Here is an 18,107-nt window from a genome sequence, read left to right on the forward strand (position 1 = left end):
AATACTCCAATGACCATGATTTTTATGATTCTCACAAACTTATAGATGATCTATACACTAGTACCTAAAAACTTAACTGTCGATAAAAAAAAAAAACTTAAAAAAAAAAGATTCTCACAAACTTCACATTTATAGTCACTGTGAATGAGTGAAATCCATTTTGGTACGTGTCGGCTTTCATATTATAAAAACTCGTTATATATATATATATATATATATATATATATATATATATATATAACGATCAAAACATGAACATTTTGTGTAAACTTACGATTCTAGACATGAACATTTCAGGTTGGACAGATTTGGTTTGTTCATTGATTTGATTTAGTTTGATACTTTCACGATCATCAATTTGGCTAAAAATTTGCTGAAGTGATTTACACATAGAGACCTAAAAACTAAATGGTTGAGATACCGAAATCCGATCAAAAACTGAGTCTCACAAGAGATCTCTTAAAATGACCAAAAAAAAAGGAATTCTTTAGTGTTTTGTGAAAAGAAAACAAAAGAAAAATGAAATTAGCACTTACACATTTACAATCCCCCTTCCACACTCCCACTAATAATTATGTTACTTTTGATTAATATATTAAATAAGAAGACAAGGGATGAGCTCCCAGAGAGTAGGGATCATTCATCTTCGAATTTGAGAATGAAATTTAATTCTTACATTTGATGAGCTAATATCGTCTAATCTCTTATTTATGTATTAAAAAAATTACTATAGAAAAGTTCTCATATTTATGCAAAAAGATATAAGCAAATGGAGTCGCTGATAGACTCGCACACCTTGCTAGCTAGTTTGTCTTTTATGAATGACTAGCCCTTTAACATGTGCTCCTCACATGTCAATTGACTTTTATTTATATTTTTTTAATTTTAAAAAGTTATCTCTCCTGATATTGGGGAAGTTTCTCATTTTTTAATGAAAAGTATTGTAAATTTTTGAAATATGACAAAGTCAATTGACTATCTTATCCTCATATATAAATAATTTATTTATTAATATCTATATTATGTGAGGACAAATATGGTAGTTCAAAAATTTAACCATTCCTTTGAGAATTAGCTAAAAGATGTATGGTCTGACTCCTGCTATTGTTCATGATTGTAATTGTACTAATGTAGCTCGAGTTCAGGTTTTATGTCCTTCTAATGCAGTATCTTATATCAACAAATAGGCTGGGTTTCAAACCCTATATAAAATATATGTATATATATATATTTCTTGGTTTTAAAAAGAAAAAGAAAAAAGAAGCAAACGTGGTCTCACTCTCAGACTCTCTCCAGTTCATCCCAAAACCCAAAACCCACTAAATTTCCCTCTCTTTTTCTTTCTTCTCTCACCCACCAAAATCACAAAATGTTCTCTCCCGGAACCAAGCGGCCCAACGCCAACCCTCGCCGCGACCAAGGCTCTCCGGCCACTCCTCTCACCGAGATCCGGCGATCCTCTCCGGACAATTCTGTCCCCAATCGCCCCACCACCGGCACTCCGGCTCCCTGGGCTCCTCGCCTTTCCGTCCTCGCCAGGTATTCCTAAAATAGCTCCCTGGATTCTGTATTAGGGCTTAATTGTTGGTTTGAATCGTAATAGCAGAGTTGTGTTAGTGAATGTTATGCTTGATTTGAGCTGTTTCTGCTTACCTAGGGTTCTACCGGGTAATCAAAATGAAAAAGGGGATGAAATTAAGCCTGTATATGTTGGAGAGTTTCCGCAAGTTGTTCGTGATGAACAGGCTAGTATGCTCCAGAGGCATGTTCATGGTTAGTATATAGTGTGCTCCATTAGCTTGCTTTTCGAAACAGATTTAGTGCTTTGGGAAGTTGTGCTATGTATTCTGTTGTTTTTTGTTTCAGGCGACGCTTCAGTATCCGGTGGAATGGAGAGAGGGACATTGGCGTGGATTATATGTGGAGGCAGACTCTTTGTGTGGAGTTATTTGTCTCCTGGTTGTTCGACGAGTTGCACTGTTCTTGAGATCCCTGGAAGCGTTTTCGAAGGTGGGGAGGCTGGGAGGACCGGTGGGAACTCGTGGTTGCTCTGCGTTGTTAATTGGGATAACACATCTACAAGAACAAAGAAAGTTGTGAAACAATGTAGCTCTGTTGGTATTGTACTGTGTAACAAAAAGACCCGCGCTGCTGTGTATTGGCCTGACATATACGGTGAAGGGAGAACTGATCCGCTTGTTAGTGTTGCATCTTCTGATGAATTGGAGGTGGCGTCCTCACCCATTGATAGGAAGACTCCCCAAAGGAGGCAGCAGTTACTTAGCAGGCAAGGGAGTAGTTTGAGTGGATCTTGTACTTTTAACTCTCTGATTGCGTGTGCAGTCCCTGATTCCCGTAATGAGTGTGTTGCAGTTGCCTGTAGTTCAAATGGTGAGCTATGGCAGTTTCATTGTTGTCCATCTGGTGTTAGCCGTAAGAAGGTGTATCAACACAATCAGACTTCATCCCCCCAAGGGGGTTACAGTGGCAGCAAAGGCTATCCAAGGTCACTGACCTGGTGCTTTCCAAATCTTCATGTGCAGGAATCCAGCCGGCAATTTGTTGTTCTGACAGATCGTGAGATGCAATGTTTTAGCATTGAACTTTCTCCTGATTATGTTGTGTCAAAGCTCTGGTCTCATGAGATTATTGGCTCGGATGGTGATCGGGGTATCAAGAAGGATTTGGCCGGGCAGAAGCGAATCTGGCCTCTTGACATGCAGGTAGACTATCACGGTAAAGTGACTACCATTCTAGTTGCTACCTTCTGCTTGGACCGGGGTAGTAGTTCAAGCTACATGCAGTATTCTCTTTTGACCATGCAGTATAAATCTGGAGGTAATATAGCACCTACTCAAGAAACAGTTTTAGAGAGAAAAGATCCTATCCAGGTGATCATTCCAAAAGCAAGAGTAGAAGATGAAGACTTCTTATTCTCCATGAGACTGCGGGTAGGGGGAAAGCCTTCCGGATCAGCAATTATACTTTCTGGTGATGGAACCGCTACAGTATCCCATTATTATAGAACGACTACACGGCTCTATAAATTTGACCTACCTTATGATGCTGGAAAGGTTCTAGATGCTTCAATTCTTCCCTCTACAGATGATGGTGAAGAAGGGGCATGGGTTGTTCTAACTGAGAAGGCAGGAATATGGGCAATACCCGAGAAGGCTGTTATGATTGGTGGAGTTGAACCTCCTGAGCGAAGTTTATCACGTAAAGGTAGCTCAAATGAAGGATCCGCACAAGAAGAGAGAAAGAACCTTACATTTGCAGGGAATCTTGCTCCTAGAAGGGCTAGTTCTGAAGCATGGGATGCTGGAGATAGACAAAGGGTTATGCCTGTAATTGCACGTCAAACTGCCCAAGATGAAGAATCAGAAACTTTACTGAGCCAGCTTTTCCATGATTATCATTTACATGGGCAGGTTGATGCATCACTTGAAAAGCTAAAAATTGCAGGGGCATTTGAAAGGGATAGAGAGACAAATGTTTTTGCACGACTGAGCAAATCAATTGTTGATACCTTAGCTAAACATTGGACAACAACCAGAGGAGCTGAGATTTTGGCAATGGCCGTGGTATCCTCCCAACTCACGGATAAGCAACAGAAGCATACAAAATTTCTGGAGTTTCTTGCTCTATCCAAATGTCATGAGGAGCTATGTTCTAGACAGAGTATGTTCTCATGCATAATTTACTTACAACATATGTTATTTTGATGTCAGTATGTCAAAACTTATGCATTCAGTGGTATAAAATAGCACTCGTATACTTCCATGCATGCTTTACAAATTTATTTTCTTTGGATGGTCACATATTAACTGATTAGGTTAGATTCTACTCCAGTGGTTTATTTATATAGAAATTAGCTGGAGAATTATTAGTGAACCATGTAGGGAGCTTCTTATTTTCTCTTTTGTGCTCAACTGCTAATTTGTCTCTGCATTTCTTTCGGACATATGGAGTATATTAATTATTACTTTGTAGATGACTAAGGTGTCCTATATGGAATTAGAAGCCTAGCGAGTACATAGATTAGTGGTTCAGTAGGCTGCTGTTGACCCAGCCTAAGATTTTAGTTTTTACTGGCAGGACATTCTTTGCAAATTATCTTGGAACACGGTGAAAAGCTTGCTGGAATGATTCAACTACGGGAATTGCAGAACATCATCAGCCAGAACCGCTCCAGTGGACTCAGCACCTCCCGTTCTAGTCCAGAAAATCAAATATCTGGTGCTCTGTGGGATCTTATTCAATTAGTTGGTGATAGAGCCCGTCGGAATACGGTGCTTCTAATGGACAGGGACAACGCTGAAGTATTCTACAGTAAAGTTTCTGATCTTCAAGAAGTGTTTTCTTGCTTAGACAAGCAGCTGGAGTATGTAATCCCTGCAGAGCAGCCATATGGGATTCAGGTCCAGAGAGCTTGTGAACTCTCAAATGCATGTGTTAGTATTGTCCGTGCAGCCATGCAATACAGAAACACACATCACTTGTGGTATCCCCCACCTGAGTGCTTAACACCCTGGTATTGCCAAGCTGTTGTACGCAATGGGATGTGGCAGGTTGCCTCCTTCATGCTGCAACTGTTAAAAGAAGCATCTCAGATTGATATGTCTTCAAAATCAGATTTATATTCTCATCTAGAACTGCTGGCTGAAGTTCTGCTTGAGGCATATACTGGTTCTGTCACCGCTAAAGTTGAACTTGGTCACGAACACAAAGGCTTATTAGATGAGTATTGGAATAGAAGGGATGCACTCCTAGACTCACTTTATCACCAAGTCAAAGATTTTGTGGAAGTTGGGCATGAGGTAATTTTTATTAGTCAAAAAAGAATTATTTAATTTAATTATTTTTACTCAACAATATCTCTACCTTGTCACTGGTCCGGAATAAGTATACATCCTTGAACTTTCTCTTTGCAGAATTTGAATGAAGGATCTGATGAGCTCAATGAAGAAATTTTTGGGAAGCTTTCTTCATGTTTGCTTCCCATGGCAAAGCGGCATGAATGCTACACTACTTTATGGAAAATATGCTGTGACATTAATGATTCTGAACTACTAAAAAATCTGATGGTATGATTTTGATGTTACTTGTTTATTTTCAGTAATGTTTTCTATGTGGTTCCCCCACCCCTCTTATGTTCTACTAATGTCAATATTAACATTTTAATTAAACGAGGCGCGTTTTTGGCCCATTGGACCGCACTTACACCAAAAAAATTGAGTCAAGTTTAGAGCCAAACTTCTCCTGCTTTTTCCACATTCTCAATGAAGTGGTGTTTTCAAGGAGTTTCCGTAATTTGGTGCTGTTGTTGTTACAACATATGTTCTTTGGGTGATTCACATTTGTGAAATGAGTTGACTAGGAACTTTTACCTGCAAATGAAGGAAGATCAGTTCACGTGGAAAGACAATTTGACCTCTAGATGGTCTATTATTAGAAAATACCTCAAAGCTATATTTTCTGCTCTGTTTTACTAGTCAACTAAAATGTATGCCAGTGCTCAGTTATAATTTTAACAATACAAAAACACAGTAATTTGTACTTATATGTTTAGTATGTGAAAGCATGATAAATTTGTTTTGCATACACACCTTCATAGCAAGTAAATATGCAACTAGAGGTCAAGTTGGGTATCCTCATTTCAGTTGCCAAATTGTAGGTAATATGCTGTTTCAAAATTTAAGATCCCTGTGCATATCAAGTTTCTAAAACATAAAAGTTATCTCCTCCAAACTTTTGTTTTCCCTGGAGCTATAGTTGGTGTGGTTTTAGTGCCTTAGACTGTGCATGGAAAGGTTTCGCACTTGTGCACAATTATTAGTTGTATAGTTCAAAAAGATGTTTCCATTTAACCATTGAAGCAGACTAACATGCCTTGGTTGTTTCTTGAAGCTTTTTCCTCACTTTCATTTTTTTTTTCTGAACAATTGAAACTTTTTCCTCTTGTTGGTGCAACACTTTTGAAGACTTTGAAATCTACAGTTGAGTAACCATGTCTTCTTCTGTAAATATTTTCACCGTTTTCCCCATGTTGGATCTCACCCTTCTGTTCCATCTTCATCATTTGCCTTGCAGAGATTGTTTATTATATTTCCCTTTTTCTTTTTAATTTTTTAATTGAAAGTAATTTTATTTTATGATTTTTCTCATTTACCTGATAATTATTTATTATATACAGCATGACAGCATGGGACCTAATGGAGGGTTCAGTTACTATGTGTTCAAACAACTTTATGCGAGGAAACAATTTTCCAAACTTCTCAGGCTTGGGGAAGAGTTTCACGAAGCGCTCTCAATATTTTTAAAGTATCATCCAGATCTTCTGTGGCTTCATGAAGTGTTTCTTCATCAGTTTTCTTCAGCTTCAGACACCCTTCATGAATTAGCTCTTTCTCAAGATGAAAGCTCAATTTCAGAGCCTGAAGATGGGACTGGTCCTGGGCATCTCACTACATTACCGAAGCTGGCAGATAGAAAGCGTTTTTTGAATCTCTCAAAAATAGCTGCAATTGCAGGTCCTTGTTTTTTTTTATCTTCCTTATACTGCGTAACTTTTATTTGAACAGAGTTTTATTTTTATTGCCAAATTGAGTTGAGATAGTAATTTGTATGAACCGTCAAGTTCAGCCACTCAAGTGACTTTATGCTCACTGTTGCTTGTGAGATTTTTTTTTTTTTTTTTGGTGCTGTCTTCATTGGTATGAGTGTTTTTGACATCTCAAAGATAAAGTAAACTTCCCTTGCTTAAGAAGTTGCAGATAACTGAGGACTATTTTATCTGCGTGGTTTACTGCTTCAGGATGTTGGAGATGCTTTATTATAATATTAATTGGGGAGGATATTATGGGATCATTTCTTTCGTATTGTGTGTATATTATCTGCTATATTTAAAGCATTTATACTGATGATGTGATCACTTAAATTATTTGCTTCTCTAGCAGGTAAGGATGCTGACTGTGAGATCAAAGTGAAGCGCATCGAGGCTGATTTGAAAATCCTAAAAGTGCAGGTTGGTTCAAAGTTCAAACAAAATTTTGTAGAATGCTTACGGAATATAAAAGAATTTCAACCATCTCCATTCAGTGCCATTGTTCACTCAATACATCATCTCGTGCAGGAAGAAGTAATAGAACTCCTTTCGTCTGATGAAACAAAGCAAAACCTTGACAAGCGGCTACTTCATCCAGAAGATCTTATCAAGCTGTGCCTCGAAGGTGAAAGCACAGAGATCTCATTGCGGGCTTTTGATGTTTTCGCATGGACCAGCTCCTCCTTTCGTAGGACCCATGCAAACCTCTTGGACAATTGCTGGAGAAATGCCGCTGATCAAGATGATTGGAGTAAAATGTACCAAGCATCGGTATCTGAAGGGTGGAGTGATAAGGAAACCTTGCAGAACCTGAAAGAGACGGTACTTTTTCAGGCTTCAAGTAGATGTTACGGACCTGAATCTGAGACTTTCGGAGAAGGGTTTGATGAAGTGCTCCCACTGAGACAAGAAATTGTGGAGCCTTCAACCATGAAAGATTCAGTTTCTTCTGTAGAGGCCATACTTATGCAGCACAAGGACTACTCGGAGGCTGGGAAGCTGATGCTCACTGCAATCATGCTAGGTAGTTTACAGTATGACACCATAGAGGAGGAGGGTCCTGTTCCTATGGAATGACAGTCAATAGTGATGAGTTTCTGGATGTGTCGTTGTCAGTGCTATTTTATCAATACAACTATAACCACACACAACTTGTAGCGTACCAGTTGATACATCACAGCTCTCTAGTCGCTAAATTTGATTTTTACCGTCAGTCATTATCTGAGGCTTTACTGATTGAGGGATCATACATTTGGATTGTATGCTTTCTAGCAGAGTGCATTGTTCGGAATATGAGCTCTGCTGGTGGAGTAGAGCTTAGGTTTTTCAAGAACAAAGCAACTGTAGGAAGAACAGGAGATATGAACCTAAATTCAAATAGCTTGTGAATTCATTTTTATTACCAAGAATTAGAAGAGATAACTGTGCAGTTACAAATTCTTTACTACATGTATTATTTAAGAAGATCACAAGTTGGACGAGTAATCGAATCTGATTAAAATCTGCGGTACGTCATGTGATTCGGTTTTAGAAGAAAATGATACAAGTCAACCAAGATAGAATGAGAATTTTGGCCCTATCTATCCTTTCTTACAGGAAAATAAACCTATTTCGGCTACGTCATACATAAAAATAAAGTCAGTCGTCCCCTTACATTTCCACACAACCGCGTACAGCGCGTACTGATCCTATAGAATGGTAGTCAGGTAGTGTATAGCACTAGCCTGAATTGTATGTTTTCTGGCAGAGTGCTTTGTTCGGACTTCGGAATATGAACCTGAACCTGCCAGATAGCATGTGATCAGTTCATTTTAATCTCCACTACTAAGCGAGGCGCTCTTTTAGTGTCAAAGGCTTCGCCAATATTTGATTTTCCGGTAATTCCATTCAAACATGCTTAATTAGTTCACTGAAATTTATTTTCTACGGATGAAATCGTCAAATGATACAATAAGGCAAACAAACGAAAAGCACACCAACTCCCTCCTAAAAAACTACCACTACAATAATCACAATTGCACGTTTGTCATGTAATAGTTACAGTTTTTTTAAGATGATGGCAAATATGTATTTCAACCCTGTGATACAACCTCAAATTCTCAAAGCATAATTGCTGAAGACATTAGGTAGATTAGCAACTGATGTAAAGGTATGTGAAGAAATTGATTTTCATTGACTTGTGCAATTGCACTCTTTACAATATATAGCAATATACATGATTACATTTACAGAAAACATTCAATTGTAATTACAACAATATTAAGCTGCTCAATCCTAGCCTTGTAACTGATGCTAAACTCTAGCCATAACAGATCCTTGACAACAACAATATCAAGCTGAAGATAAGTCAATTAATGGAGGAGTTTTGGTTGTTGTAACTGAAGCTTGATTTGAGGAAGAGATATGCAAAGAATCTGTGGTTCTAACAGTATGTCTTCATGGTTCATATAAAATTCTTTTTTCACCACGCGCCATGGCCGCTACTCCGCTAGTTACTAAGAATTGGAAGAGATTATAAGGCATTTACAAATCTTTTACCTTTTTGTTGTCATTTTTTTTTAATCCCCATCCCATCTATCCAATGATGCTACTTAAATTTGTACTTGTTACCTTTACAGTATCAGTTATTCTAAATAATCAGCATGTCAAAGTTCATTTTGAACTTGTGACCTTTATGGTATCGGTTATTCCAAATAATCAGCTATTACAGTTCATTGGCATTTAAAACTTCTTTACAACATGTTGCATTATTTATGAAAGTCATAAGTTCGACGAGTAATCAAATCTGATCAAGACTCGCCCGAACTTCATGTGTATCAGTTTCAGAAGAAAAATGATACAACTGAACCAAGACAGAATGAGAGTGTTGACCTTGTTTGTCCCTTACCAACTACAAATCACAAAGAAAACAAACCCAGTTTGGCAATGTCATACATCCTCATCCAGAATGAGAATTTTTATCCCTACCAACAACAATTCTTACAGGAAGACAAACCTATTGGCAATGTCATTTAAAAGTCTTCCCTTTACATTTCCACACAAACGCTGAAACGCGTACAACGCGTAGTGATCCAAAATAATGGTAGTGTATAGTTCTAGCCTACTATACAAACGAAAATGACCTTTTTTTTTTCTTTAAATAAATGGGTGGTGCGGCTATTCTAAAGCATTGATTAATGAAACGGTTGAATACAATAATGGAACATTAAGTCTAAACCTGATTACAATAAGAATTTAGAATATTTCTCAAAATAATATTAGGAATCTCTACATAATACATGTATTTTAACAAACACCAACTAACAAAGAGTACCCATTTTTATATGAACCCCATTAGACATTAAACATATTTCCTGGCCAACTTTGCTGTGTACATACCAAATAGTTTCTGAGTAATGACAAACAGGACTAAGAACAGTAACAAAACAGAAGCAACGAGGAAGTTTCCTATTCGGTGGTTTCGAGGAAGCTTCCTCAGCACTATAAATGGAACTCATTCACTCCTTACTTCTTCACATTCACAACTTCAGACCCTCTACGGCTCTACTTGTGTGTCCTGAACTGAATTCGCACTGAATTCTACTGCATTTTCTTTTTGTTACATTTGAGGAGAATCATACCCACTTGAGAGAGGATAGAACCCCGACCTAATTCTAACTGACCAAAAACTTGTTTTATTGCCTTTTGTTTTCTTCTAGTTGGTGTCTGTCTTAATATATCCATCCCATGCATGTTTTTGGCTTTATCAGTTGAGAACGAGAGAGCATGTAGTTTTCTGTTGACCTAATAATAGATGCACTCAATAACTCATTGAGATTTCCTTTTCTGAATTAGATTTAGTACTCTACTACCTAGACTCATTACTCATGCACAGTGTGTCATTGGACACCAAAGTCTCACCAAGATTGTTTTAATTAACGTTTTATAACTGCAAACTGCCGCTGCTTTAATCTTTTCCATTTTGTTTCTCTCTAATTTTCTTGTGGCACAAGAAATATGTACCTGCAGCCAAACAGTACCAATGGTGATGAGGCCTCTGAGGGCATCAGCAACCCGACACTTACTACTGATCTTATCATTCAAACAGTTAGTAGTTGTGTCCAATATAAGCAGAGCCGCTGGCATAAATACATTGCTATTGTGGTTTTCATCTGGCGCTCCAGAACCAAGCCACGCCTCCGCAGAGCAAAAGCCCCTCATCATCAAAGGTTTCTGAACAAGGTTGTTCGCCTTGATGTGAGACAGAAGGTCTCAGACCTCGCGTCCTACTTCAAGGTATACCTTAATCATTTCTATAGATTATGTTTGTAATTTCAACTTATTAAGTCATTTCATCCACTAAATCACAGGATCGTGCTGCCTATATCCCTTTGTTAGCACCAACAACACCAACAACACCAACAACGCCGCCAGCCGCTGCCTCAAATCATGTGATTGACATCCCTCTCCAAGATCTGAAAGAGGTTGCTCGCATTGTGAGAGTGAAGGACTTGAATGCACTGCGAGCACGCGGTGGTGTTGATGGTGTTTCAACAGTACTTCTCAGGTCTCACTCTGAGGTAGCAACCGATTAAGTAGCAAATAAATCCTGTTCTTTAAGCGTTACTTGATAGAGAATGATCATATACTTCTACTAAGTCATTTGATCCACCAAATCACAGGATCATGCTGATGATGGTGGTCAAGTTCCACAACTAGCATGCAACCCTGCCAAGCCTGTTTTCTTTCACTTCTTCTTGAAGGCTTGCAATCACTACACAATCTTTTTCCTCTTGGGCTCAGCGGGTTTGCAATTTTCTATTGAATTCATGAAGCAAGGAGTCAAACAAGGGTGGCATGACGGTGTTGCCATACTTGTTACTGTGTTCCTACTCGTTGCTTTTCCTTCAGTTGGGAACTATCGCAACGAGAGGAAGATGGTGAAGCAGTTGATGGAGAGGAACAAATTTCTGGTGGATGTTGAAAGAAATGGAGAATCTAGAGCGGTTATGATATCTCATGTTTCGGTGGGTGATATAGTTCATTTGAAGAAGGGAGACCATGCTCCTGCTGATGGCTTGTTCATAGATCATGGTGTGGAACTGGTCTTGGATGAGGTATTGAGCCCCACAATTGATTTTGAAAACAACCCATTTGTGTTGTCTGGTTCAAAAGTTATTGAGGGCCAGGGTCGAATGATTGTGACATCTGTTGGTGTCGATACAGCTTTTGCAGAGATGCTGAGCTTGGTGACTGAGGATCCTAATCCAAATAGGAAGACTCTGTTACAAGCTTTGATGGACAAACCATATACTTATATGGAGTATCTCGCATGTTGTGTTTCAATTCTGATTGCTTTTGTGGTCCTAATACGGTTTCTAGTATTCAGGAAGCATGACAACTATAATGACAGGCCAGACCTGAAGGGGGAAGTTTCAATGAACTTGCTGATGAAGATTTTCGAGAAAATTTACTTCAAAACTCAAGGAAGGGTCTCCACTTTAGCAAGTGTTCTTGCTACTGTGGTAATTGGGATACAACATGGAATGCCCTTTGTGATTTCCCTTGCACTTTGTCAATGGAAGGAGAAGGTGGTCCAAAATGGGGTAGATCCTCAGAATCTTTCAGCTTGTGTCACCATGGGACTCATAACAGTCATCTGCATTGAAACAACTAGTGAGAAAATGTGTAACCAAATGGAGGTTATGGACTTTTGGATGGGTGATAAGGATTTAAGCAATGAAGTGGAGTCTGATCAAACTGAACAATTTGCTCTCAAAGGACTACGTCAAGAGATTTCTGCTACCCCAGCAAATGATTCGTTCATTTCTTCGATCAAGACCAGATGGGGCGTCACTGACATGGAGGTATTGGATCAGACATTTATAACTCTGGAAGAGAGAAAATTGAGTTCTGATGAGAAATGTAGTGGCATCCTAATGAGGAAAACAGAGAGCAGTGCACAAGATATGCAGCTGCATATGAGTGGAGATGCATCAACAATCTTAGACATGTGTTCACATTATAATGATAAGACAGGGGAAAGTCGTATTCTGGAAATTCAGAAGAGAAAGTTTAAGCAGGTCATTAAGAACATGGAGGAGAAGGGTCTTAGACCGATTGCATATGCTTACAAGAAAACAAATGTTCAAGAATTTACAGAAAATGGGTTGAAATTGTTGGCACTGGTGGGAGTCAGATGCCCATATCAGGAAGAGCTTAAAATTGCAGTGGAAGCTTTTAGAAAGGCCGGAATAAGAATCAAGCTGGTATCCGAGGATGAGCTCTCAATAGTGACTGAGCGAGCTTCTGATCTTGGAATCTTTAACCCTGGTAGTGGTGATATGGAGATCATCGCAGGCGAAGCTTTCAGAAGACTCAACTCCATGGAAAGACTAAATAAGGTGGATTTGATATCTGTGATGGGAAGTTCTCTCCCAAGAGACAAGCTTCTCATGGTGGAGCGCTTAAAGAAAAACGGTCACATAGTAGCGTTCTATGGAGGGTTAACCATAAATGATACAAGGACTCTGAAAGAAGCTGATGTTGGAATCACAGAGGACATATGGAGCACTGAGATGGCCAGAGACAATGCTGATATTATAGTTAAGGATGGCTGCTCATGGTTCCTGAACTTTAAGTCTGGGAAATGTGCTTACCACAACATTCAGAACTTCTGTCAAATTCAGCTCACGGCTTGCATATCCGGGTTGCTAGTAACGTTAGTAGCAACGATGCATTCAGGGGACTCTCCATTGACCGCAATTCACTTGATTTGGGTGAACTTGATAATGTGCCTTCTAGGCAGCCTAATGATGGTAATGGAGTTAGAACGCCAGGAGCCACTTGCACAAGAACCAGCGCCAAGGACTCAAGAACCGGCCCCAAGTACTCAAGAACCGGCACGGACTCAGCCACTTATAACCAAAGCCATCTGGGGAAACATAGCCAGTCAAGTTTCATACCAGGCTTCCATCTTGCTGGTCTTGCATTTCATGGGAAATGCAATAGCGAGCATGAACCAAGGCGTCCGGGGTACCATGGTTTTCAATATTTACACCTTGTGTCAGGTCCTTAATCTGTTCAGGGCTATGGACCTAGTGAACAAGGAAGTGCTAAATGTTGTTCTTCACAGCTATTGGTTTTTGATGGCCTTGGGGGCTGTTATGGTCATGCAGGTGGTGATTGTTGAGTTTGGGAAAGGACTAGCCAGTGGTGTGAGGTTGGATGCAATACATTGGGCATCCTGCTTCCTTCTTGCTGCTCTTTCATGGCCGTTTGATTGGGCCATAACTTCGCAGTTTCAAAGAGAAAATTTGGCATGGAGGAGAGCACCTATGGGGATGTCAAGATTTTACATTTGTGCTTCGTTGTTCCTCATTTTCTCTGTATCATATTGTTTCGAATCAGATTATGCACACACAACATAGCAGTTAAGTTAGTTTCCAAATGGTTAAAAAACCATCTCTATCTTTAGGCCTCAACGTATTCCAAGGCCTATGTGTATAATTGTATATGTAATTGGGAACTTCACACTGTCATTTGTAAATGTGAATAAACCTTTTCTTTTTTTTTTCCTGCCAATTTCAATGCTTGATTGTATGTTCAATTTGATTCAAGACAATTCTACTCCAAAAGTAGGGAGGCAAAGTAACTTTTTTAATTTTCAGCATTAAGGAAACAAAGACTATAGAAGTTGGAATCGCTTAACTTCGACCAAAAAATCAAACAACAGTAGATAGTGTTGTAGGAGAATAGAATTGTGTGTTTATTATTGATAATATGAGCCCTTATATAGGGAGTTACAACTTACAAGGTATACAAAAGGTAAGAGAATCCGAATACAATTGAATACCTATAATACTTTCCTATTACAATCCTAAACCCTAGTTTATGTCGACATCCTTCAACACTCCTCCTTGTGCCGCTCAAACTTGGTGATGGTGCTTTGATCGTTGCCTCGTTAAAAACCTTGCCAGGTAACAAAAACCCTGTGGGACAAAAATAACCCTAGTCGAAGGACAAAAAGAGCACACCACGTCCTTCACCCTTCGAGATCGAACATGTAGACATCATGCCTCCCCCTGATGTCAATATCTCCCTCTGATTACTACAATCATGGGAGTTCAGATAACTTTTTCAATCCGATGCTCTTCACATGTTTCTCGAAGGTGGATTTAGGTAACGACTTAGTGAATAAGTCCACTACATTATCCTCTGATTGGATATGGTTCACTTCAATATTTAGAAGTGCTTGTTGTCATTTTGATGGAGGGGAGGAGGAGCACAGAAGGTGGCATTTTGCCTTGTGGGGTCCGATCCCACACTTCAGTCATCTCTTTTCTCTGTAGGGATAGAACAAGCCCATATCAATTGTACCTCCCAAATATCGAAAGATTGTCTTTATACCAATCTAATGGCATTGCGTTGGCGCGGGGTTATATCTAGCCAACAAGTTCATAATAATTGAGGTGTCCGGTCTTGTATTGTGCTAAGTACAATAATGAGCCTATCGTACATAAGTAAGCACTTCTGCTATTAACACGTCTTCGTCATCATCCCTGGGACGAAACAGATCCCTTTTAGGGCCAAGACTACAGACGACCATGGTGCATCTTTGACTTTATCAAAAATGTCTATTGACACGGTATACAAGTTCTGAATCTAGACAAAACCGTGTTCTCCCAAGGTCCTTCCTCTCAAACTCGGATTTCAGGTGTTCAGCGGTTTCCCTTAACACTCAAGGGTTCCAATTATGTTTATCAACATAAACCGCGAAGATTGCAAATCCGAAACTTGTCATGGAAACGCGTGGGCATAGTTCATCATATCCCTTCCCAATCAAGTAGTCATTTTAGTGAGCATTTCAACCTCGTTGCAGATACACTCCGTGGTCTAGAGCCACTTAACTTGGGTAAATGAAGTCCACAAGAACCTTCATTATATTCCGTATCTAGATCCCCATAGAGATACGTAGTGACCACATTCGTAAGCTGCATGTTCAGTTATTTGGAAACTACCAAACTGACAAGGTAGTGGAGTGCAATGACATCCATTACGAGAGATTATGTCTTCTCGTAGTCGATTACAGGGCGTTGTGAGAAACCTTGCGCCATAAGGCGAGATTACCATCTCTTTTTCTCATCACGCTATCTAACAAAGACCTATTAATGTCAATAGGTTTTATGTTAGGAGGTGTTGGCATCTCAGGCCCGAAATCCTTCCTCTTCGTTAGTGAATCCAATTCAACCTGGACCGTATCTTTCCATTTAAGCCAATTTTCTCTACGTTGGCATTCTTCAACGGAGTAATGTTCGATGTCATTGGTCTCAATAATTCCACTTCCTCATGTACACTAGTGTAGTTCGTTGAGATCTCTATATTTTCAGGAATTGGTTCTAACATTGAGGCGTCCCCCAATGATGTCTCTTGGACATAACCACAATCCAAAATATTCTCATGAGACGGATTTTGAGTATCAATGATCAATGGATCAAGTTGTGCCAAACTCGCTATCTTCTTAGGGCGAGAATCCATCGAACCTATGGGTCTCCTACTCTCTTTAGTGGAACCCATGGCCTATGACGCCATTATGCCACCTTTGTGGCGTCACCATACTACCATCCATGGTAGTGGGGACATCAATCCTTGCAGGCATGTTTGCAGCAGGTATATGTGATCTCGTCACTTTTAGGGGATCAAGATGAGACATAGTGGGGACAGACCACGACAATTCCTGTCGTTCCTGTTGAACATTGACGTTCTAATCTCCCCCTAACGACGGGAAGACTGTCTCATCAAAGTGACAATTCTCAAATCCAGCGAAATAGAGATCGCATGTCAAGGGTTCTACATAGCGGCCTTATAGTTGGAGACTCATGTCCAACAAATATATATATATATGCATTCGTTGTAATGACTCATGTTGATGCGCTGTGGCGGCGCAATTGGCAAATGAACCGCACACTCAAATATGCATAAATACGAGATATTAAACTCGAACCCAGTCACTAGCTGTAACACAAATAAAAGTTGAGTGGCTGCTATGAGTCGTAGACGAATTAGCATAGCTGCATGCGATATTGCATAACCCAAGCGGAAATATTGGTGCGCATTACCAATGTCCGGGCTACCATCGTAGTCTTTTAATGGTGGCGTTTCCGCGAGACCAATTGGGTGTGTACATAGGAATATGATACTTGATATCAATATCCAATGATATGCAATAGTCATCGAAAATTTTCGATGTAAACTCTCAAGCATTATTGACTGAATGGGATGATCTGGGTAGTGAGCCCGTAGCCATATGTTATTTACTAAGAGTGTAGTATAAGCAGCATTACGAGTGGATAATGGCACAACATGTGACCAGCGTGTTTGCGTATCAACCAACACCTTAAAACATCTAAATGGTCTGCAAGTTGGTTGATCAAATCCATAGAATTCTCTTAGATTCTTTGTAAGAATGGAATTATTTCCTCAATCTCCTTTGCATAGGATGGTCTCAATCCTAAATAACAGGCTTTACAGAATGAATCATGGGTTTTATAATCAACCAATGAAAGTTTTGGTTAAGCCATAATGTCACAATAGACTTGAGAAGTAGAGAGAGGAGTTTATGGCGTCAATGCCATGTATTTGCCGCAGGGGGTAGGCGGCGCCGGCCATGTATGGCCGGTCTTTGCACAATCATGTGGCCATGAGGCGCATGTGCAGCTCCTCGAACCAATTCTTGGTTCTTACTTTTCTTCGTTCTGAAAATGGATGTCCGTGTAAAGTCTTTAATACATGGATCATCATGTCAAAGCCTATATGTGTCAAAATCCCATACAACCCACTAGAGCGACACATAAGTTTCTCTAATACTCGTTTATGTCCGTAGTCATTAGAGGTGATGCAAAAGAACTCTGCCCATTCTCATAATGTGTTTCCACATGAAAACCATTGGCTCTTATATAATAAAGTTCGAATTAGTGTATGTCCAAGACATTAAGTAAAAGAATTGACACTTTATTAATAGCCAATGATTACATCAAAGTTTCCAAAATCTAATCCAAAATAAAATCAAAGTAAGACTCATTGTAGTCACTCTATCCGTTTGGTAACTCCAATCAAATATGACCAGGAAAGTGGAGAGAGACGTTGGTGGAGCGAGGCTCTCTTAAGTACCAATAATCTCAATAACTTTCCTAGACATCACATTTTATTGGGTCCGCCACAAAAGAAAGAGTTAATACAATTGTCATTTATTGACTAAGGCAAATTGCCATTACAAAAGTTCTTGGAAAAATAAAAGGACTAATCTAATCAAAGTCTGCTGCATCCTTATGCACTTCATCTTCATCTTTGAAGTCCTCTATGGTGAGATTGACATCTCCACCATCTTCTTCTTTTGCAAGGTACACTTCTTGCTCTCTTAGGTCCCTATATGCCCTGTATCTTGCAGCTAGTTCCTCGCTTGCCTTGCATTGCTTGAACAAATGCTCAATTGATCCACATCGATGACACTCATCATTGTGGT

At 39.4% G+C, this 18,107-nt stretch overlaps 2 protein-coding genes across 2 annotated transcripts; both read left to right on the forward strand.

The window, feature by feature from the left end:
- Positions 1 to 1,258: 1,258 nt before the first annotated feature.
- On the forward strand, positions 1,259 to 8,024 carry LOC112186691 (nuclear pore complex protein NUP133). Its single transcript, XM_024325193.2, has 8 exons — positions 1,259 to 1,539; positions 1,658 to 1,773; positions 1,867 to 3,681; positions 4,099 to 4,820; positions 4,935 to 5,087; positions 6,197 to 6,533; positions 6,960 to 7,027; positions 7,136 to 8,024. Exons 1-8 carry the CDS (start codon positions 1,370 to 1,372, stop codon positions 7,682 to 7,684), a joined length of 3,930 nt encoding a protein of 1,309 aa, XP_024180961.1. The 5' UTR covers positions 1,259 to 1,369; the 3' UTR covers positions 7,685 to 8,024.
- Positions 8,025 to 10,137: 2,113 nt separating this feature from the next.
- Positions 10,138 to 14,170, forward strand: LOC112183483 (putative calcium-transporting ATPase 13, plasma membrane-type). The gene is made up of 3 exons (XM_040514049.1): positions 10,138 to 10,882; positions 10,957 to 11,166; positions 11,269 to 14,170. The coding sequence occupies exons 1-3, from the start codon at positions 10,604 to 10,606 to the stop codon at positions 14,014 to 14,016; spliced, it is 3,237 nt and encodes a 1,078-aa protein (XP_040369983.1). The 5' UTR covers positions 10,138 to 10,603; the 3' UTR covers positions 14,017 to 14,170.
- Positions 14,171 to 18,107: the final 3,937 nt, after the last annotated feature.

Source organism: Rosa chinensis, chromosome 2 (genome assembly GCF_002994745.2).
Source record: "Rosa chinensis cultivar Old Blush chromosome 2, RchiOBHm-V2, whole genome shotgun sequence".
In the NCBI taxonomy this organism is placed as follows: Eukaryota; Viridiplantae; Streptophyta; class Magnoliopsida; order Rosales; family Rosaceae; genus Rosa; species Rosa chinensis.

Bases quoted from the DNA above. Each gene is read 5' to 3' on its own strand.
- LOC112186691 (XM_024325193.2), top strand. From the start codon at position 1,370: ATGTTCTCTCCCGGAACCAAGCGGCCCAACGCCAACCCTCGCCGCGAC. The intron at 3,682-4,098 runs GTATGTTCTCAT...TTTTACTGGCAG, and splicing joins GGAGCTATGTTCTAGACAGA to GACATTCTTTGCAAATTATC. The intron at 6,534-6,959 runs GTCCTTGTTTTT...CTTCTCTAGCAG, and splicing joins AAAAATAGCTGCAATTGCAG to GTAAGGATGCTGACTGTGAG.
- LOC112183483 (XM_040514049.1), top strand. From the start codon at position 10,604: ATGTACCTGCAGCCAAACAGTACCAATGGTGATGAGGCCTCTGAGGGC. The intron at 10,883-10,956 runs GTATACCTTAAT...ACTAAATCACAG, and splicing joins ACCTCGCGTCCTACTTCAAG to GATCGTGCTGCCTATATCCC. The intron at 11,167-11,268 runs GTAGCAACCGAT...ACCAAATCACAG, and splicing joins TTCTCAGGTCTCACTCTGAG to GATCATGCTGATGATGGTGG.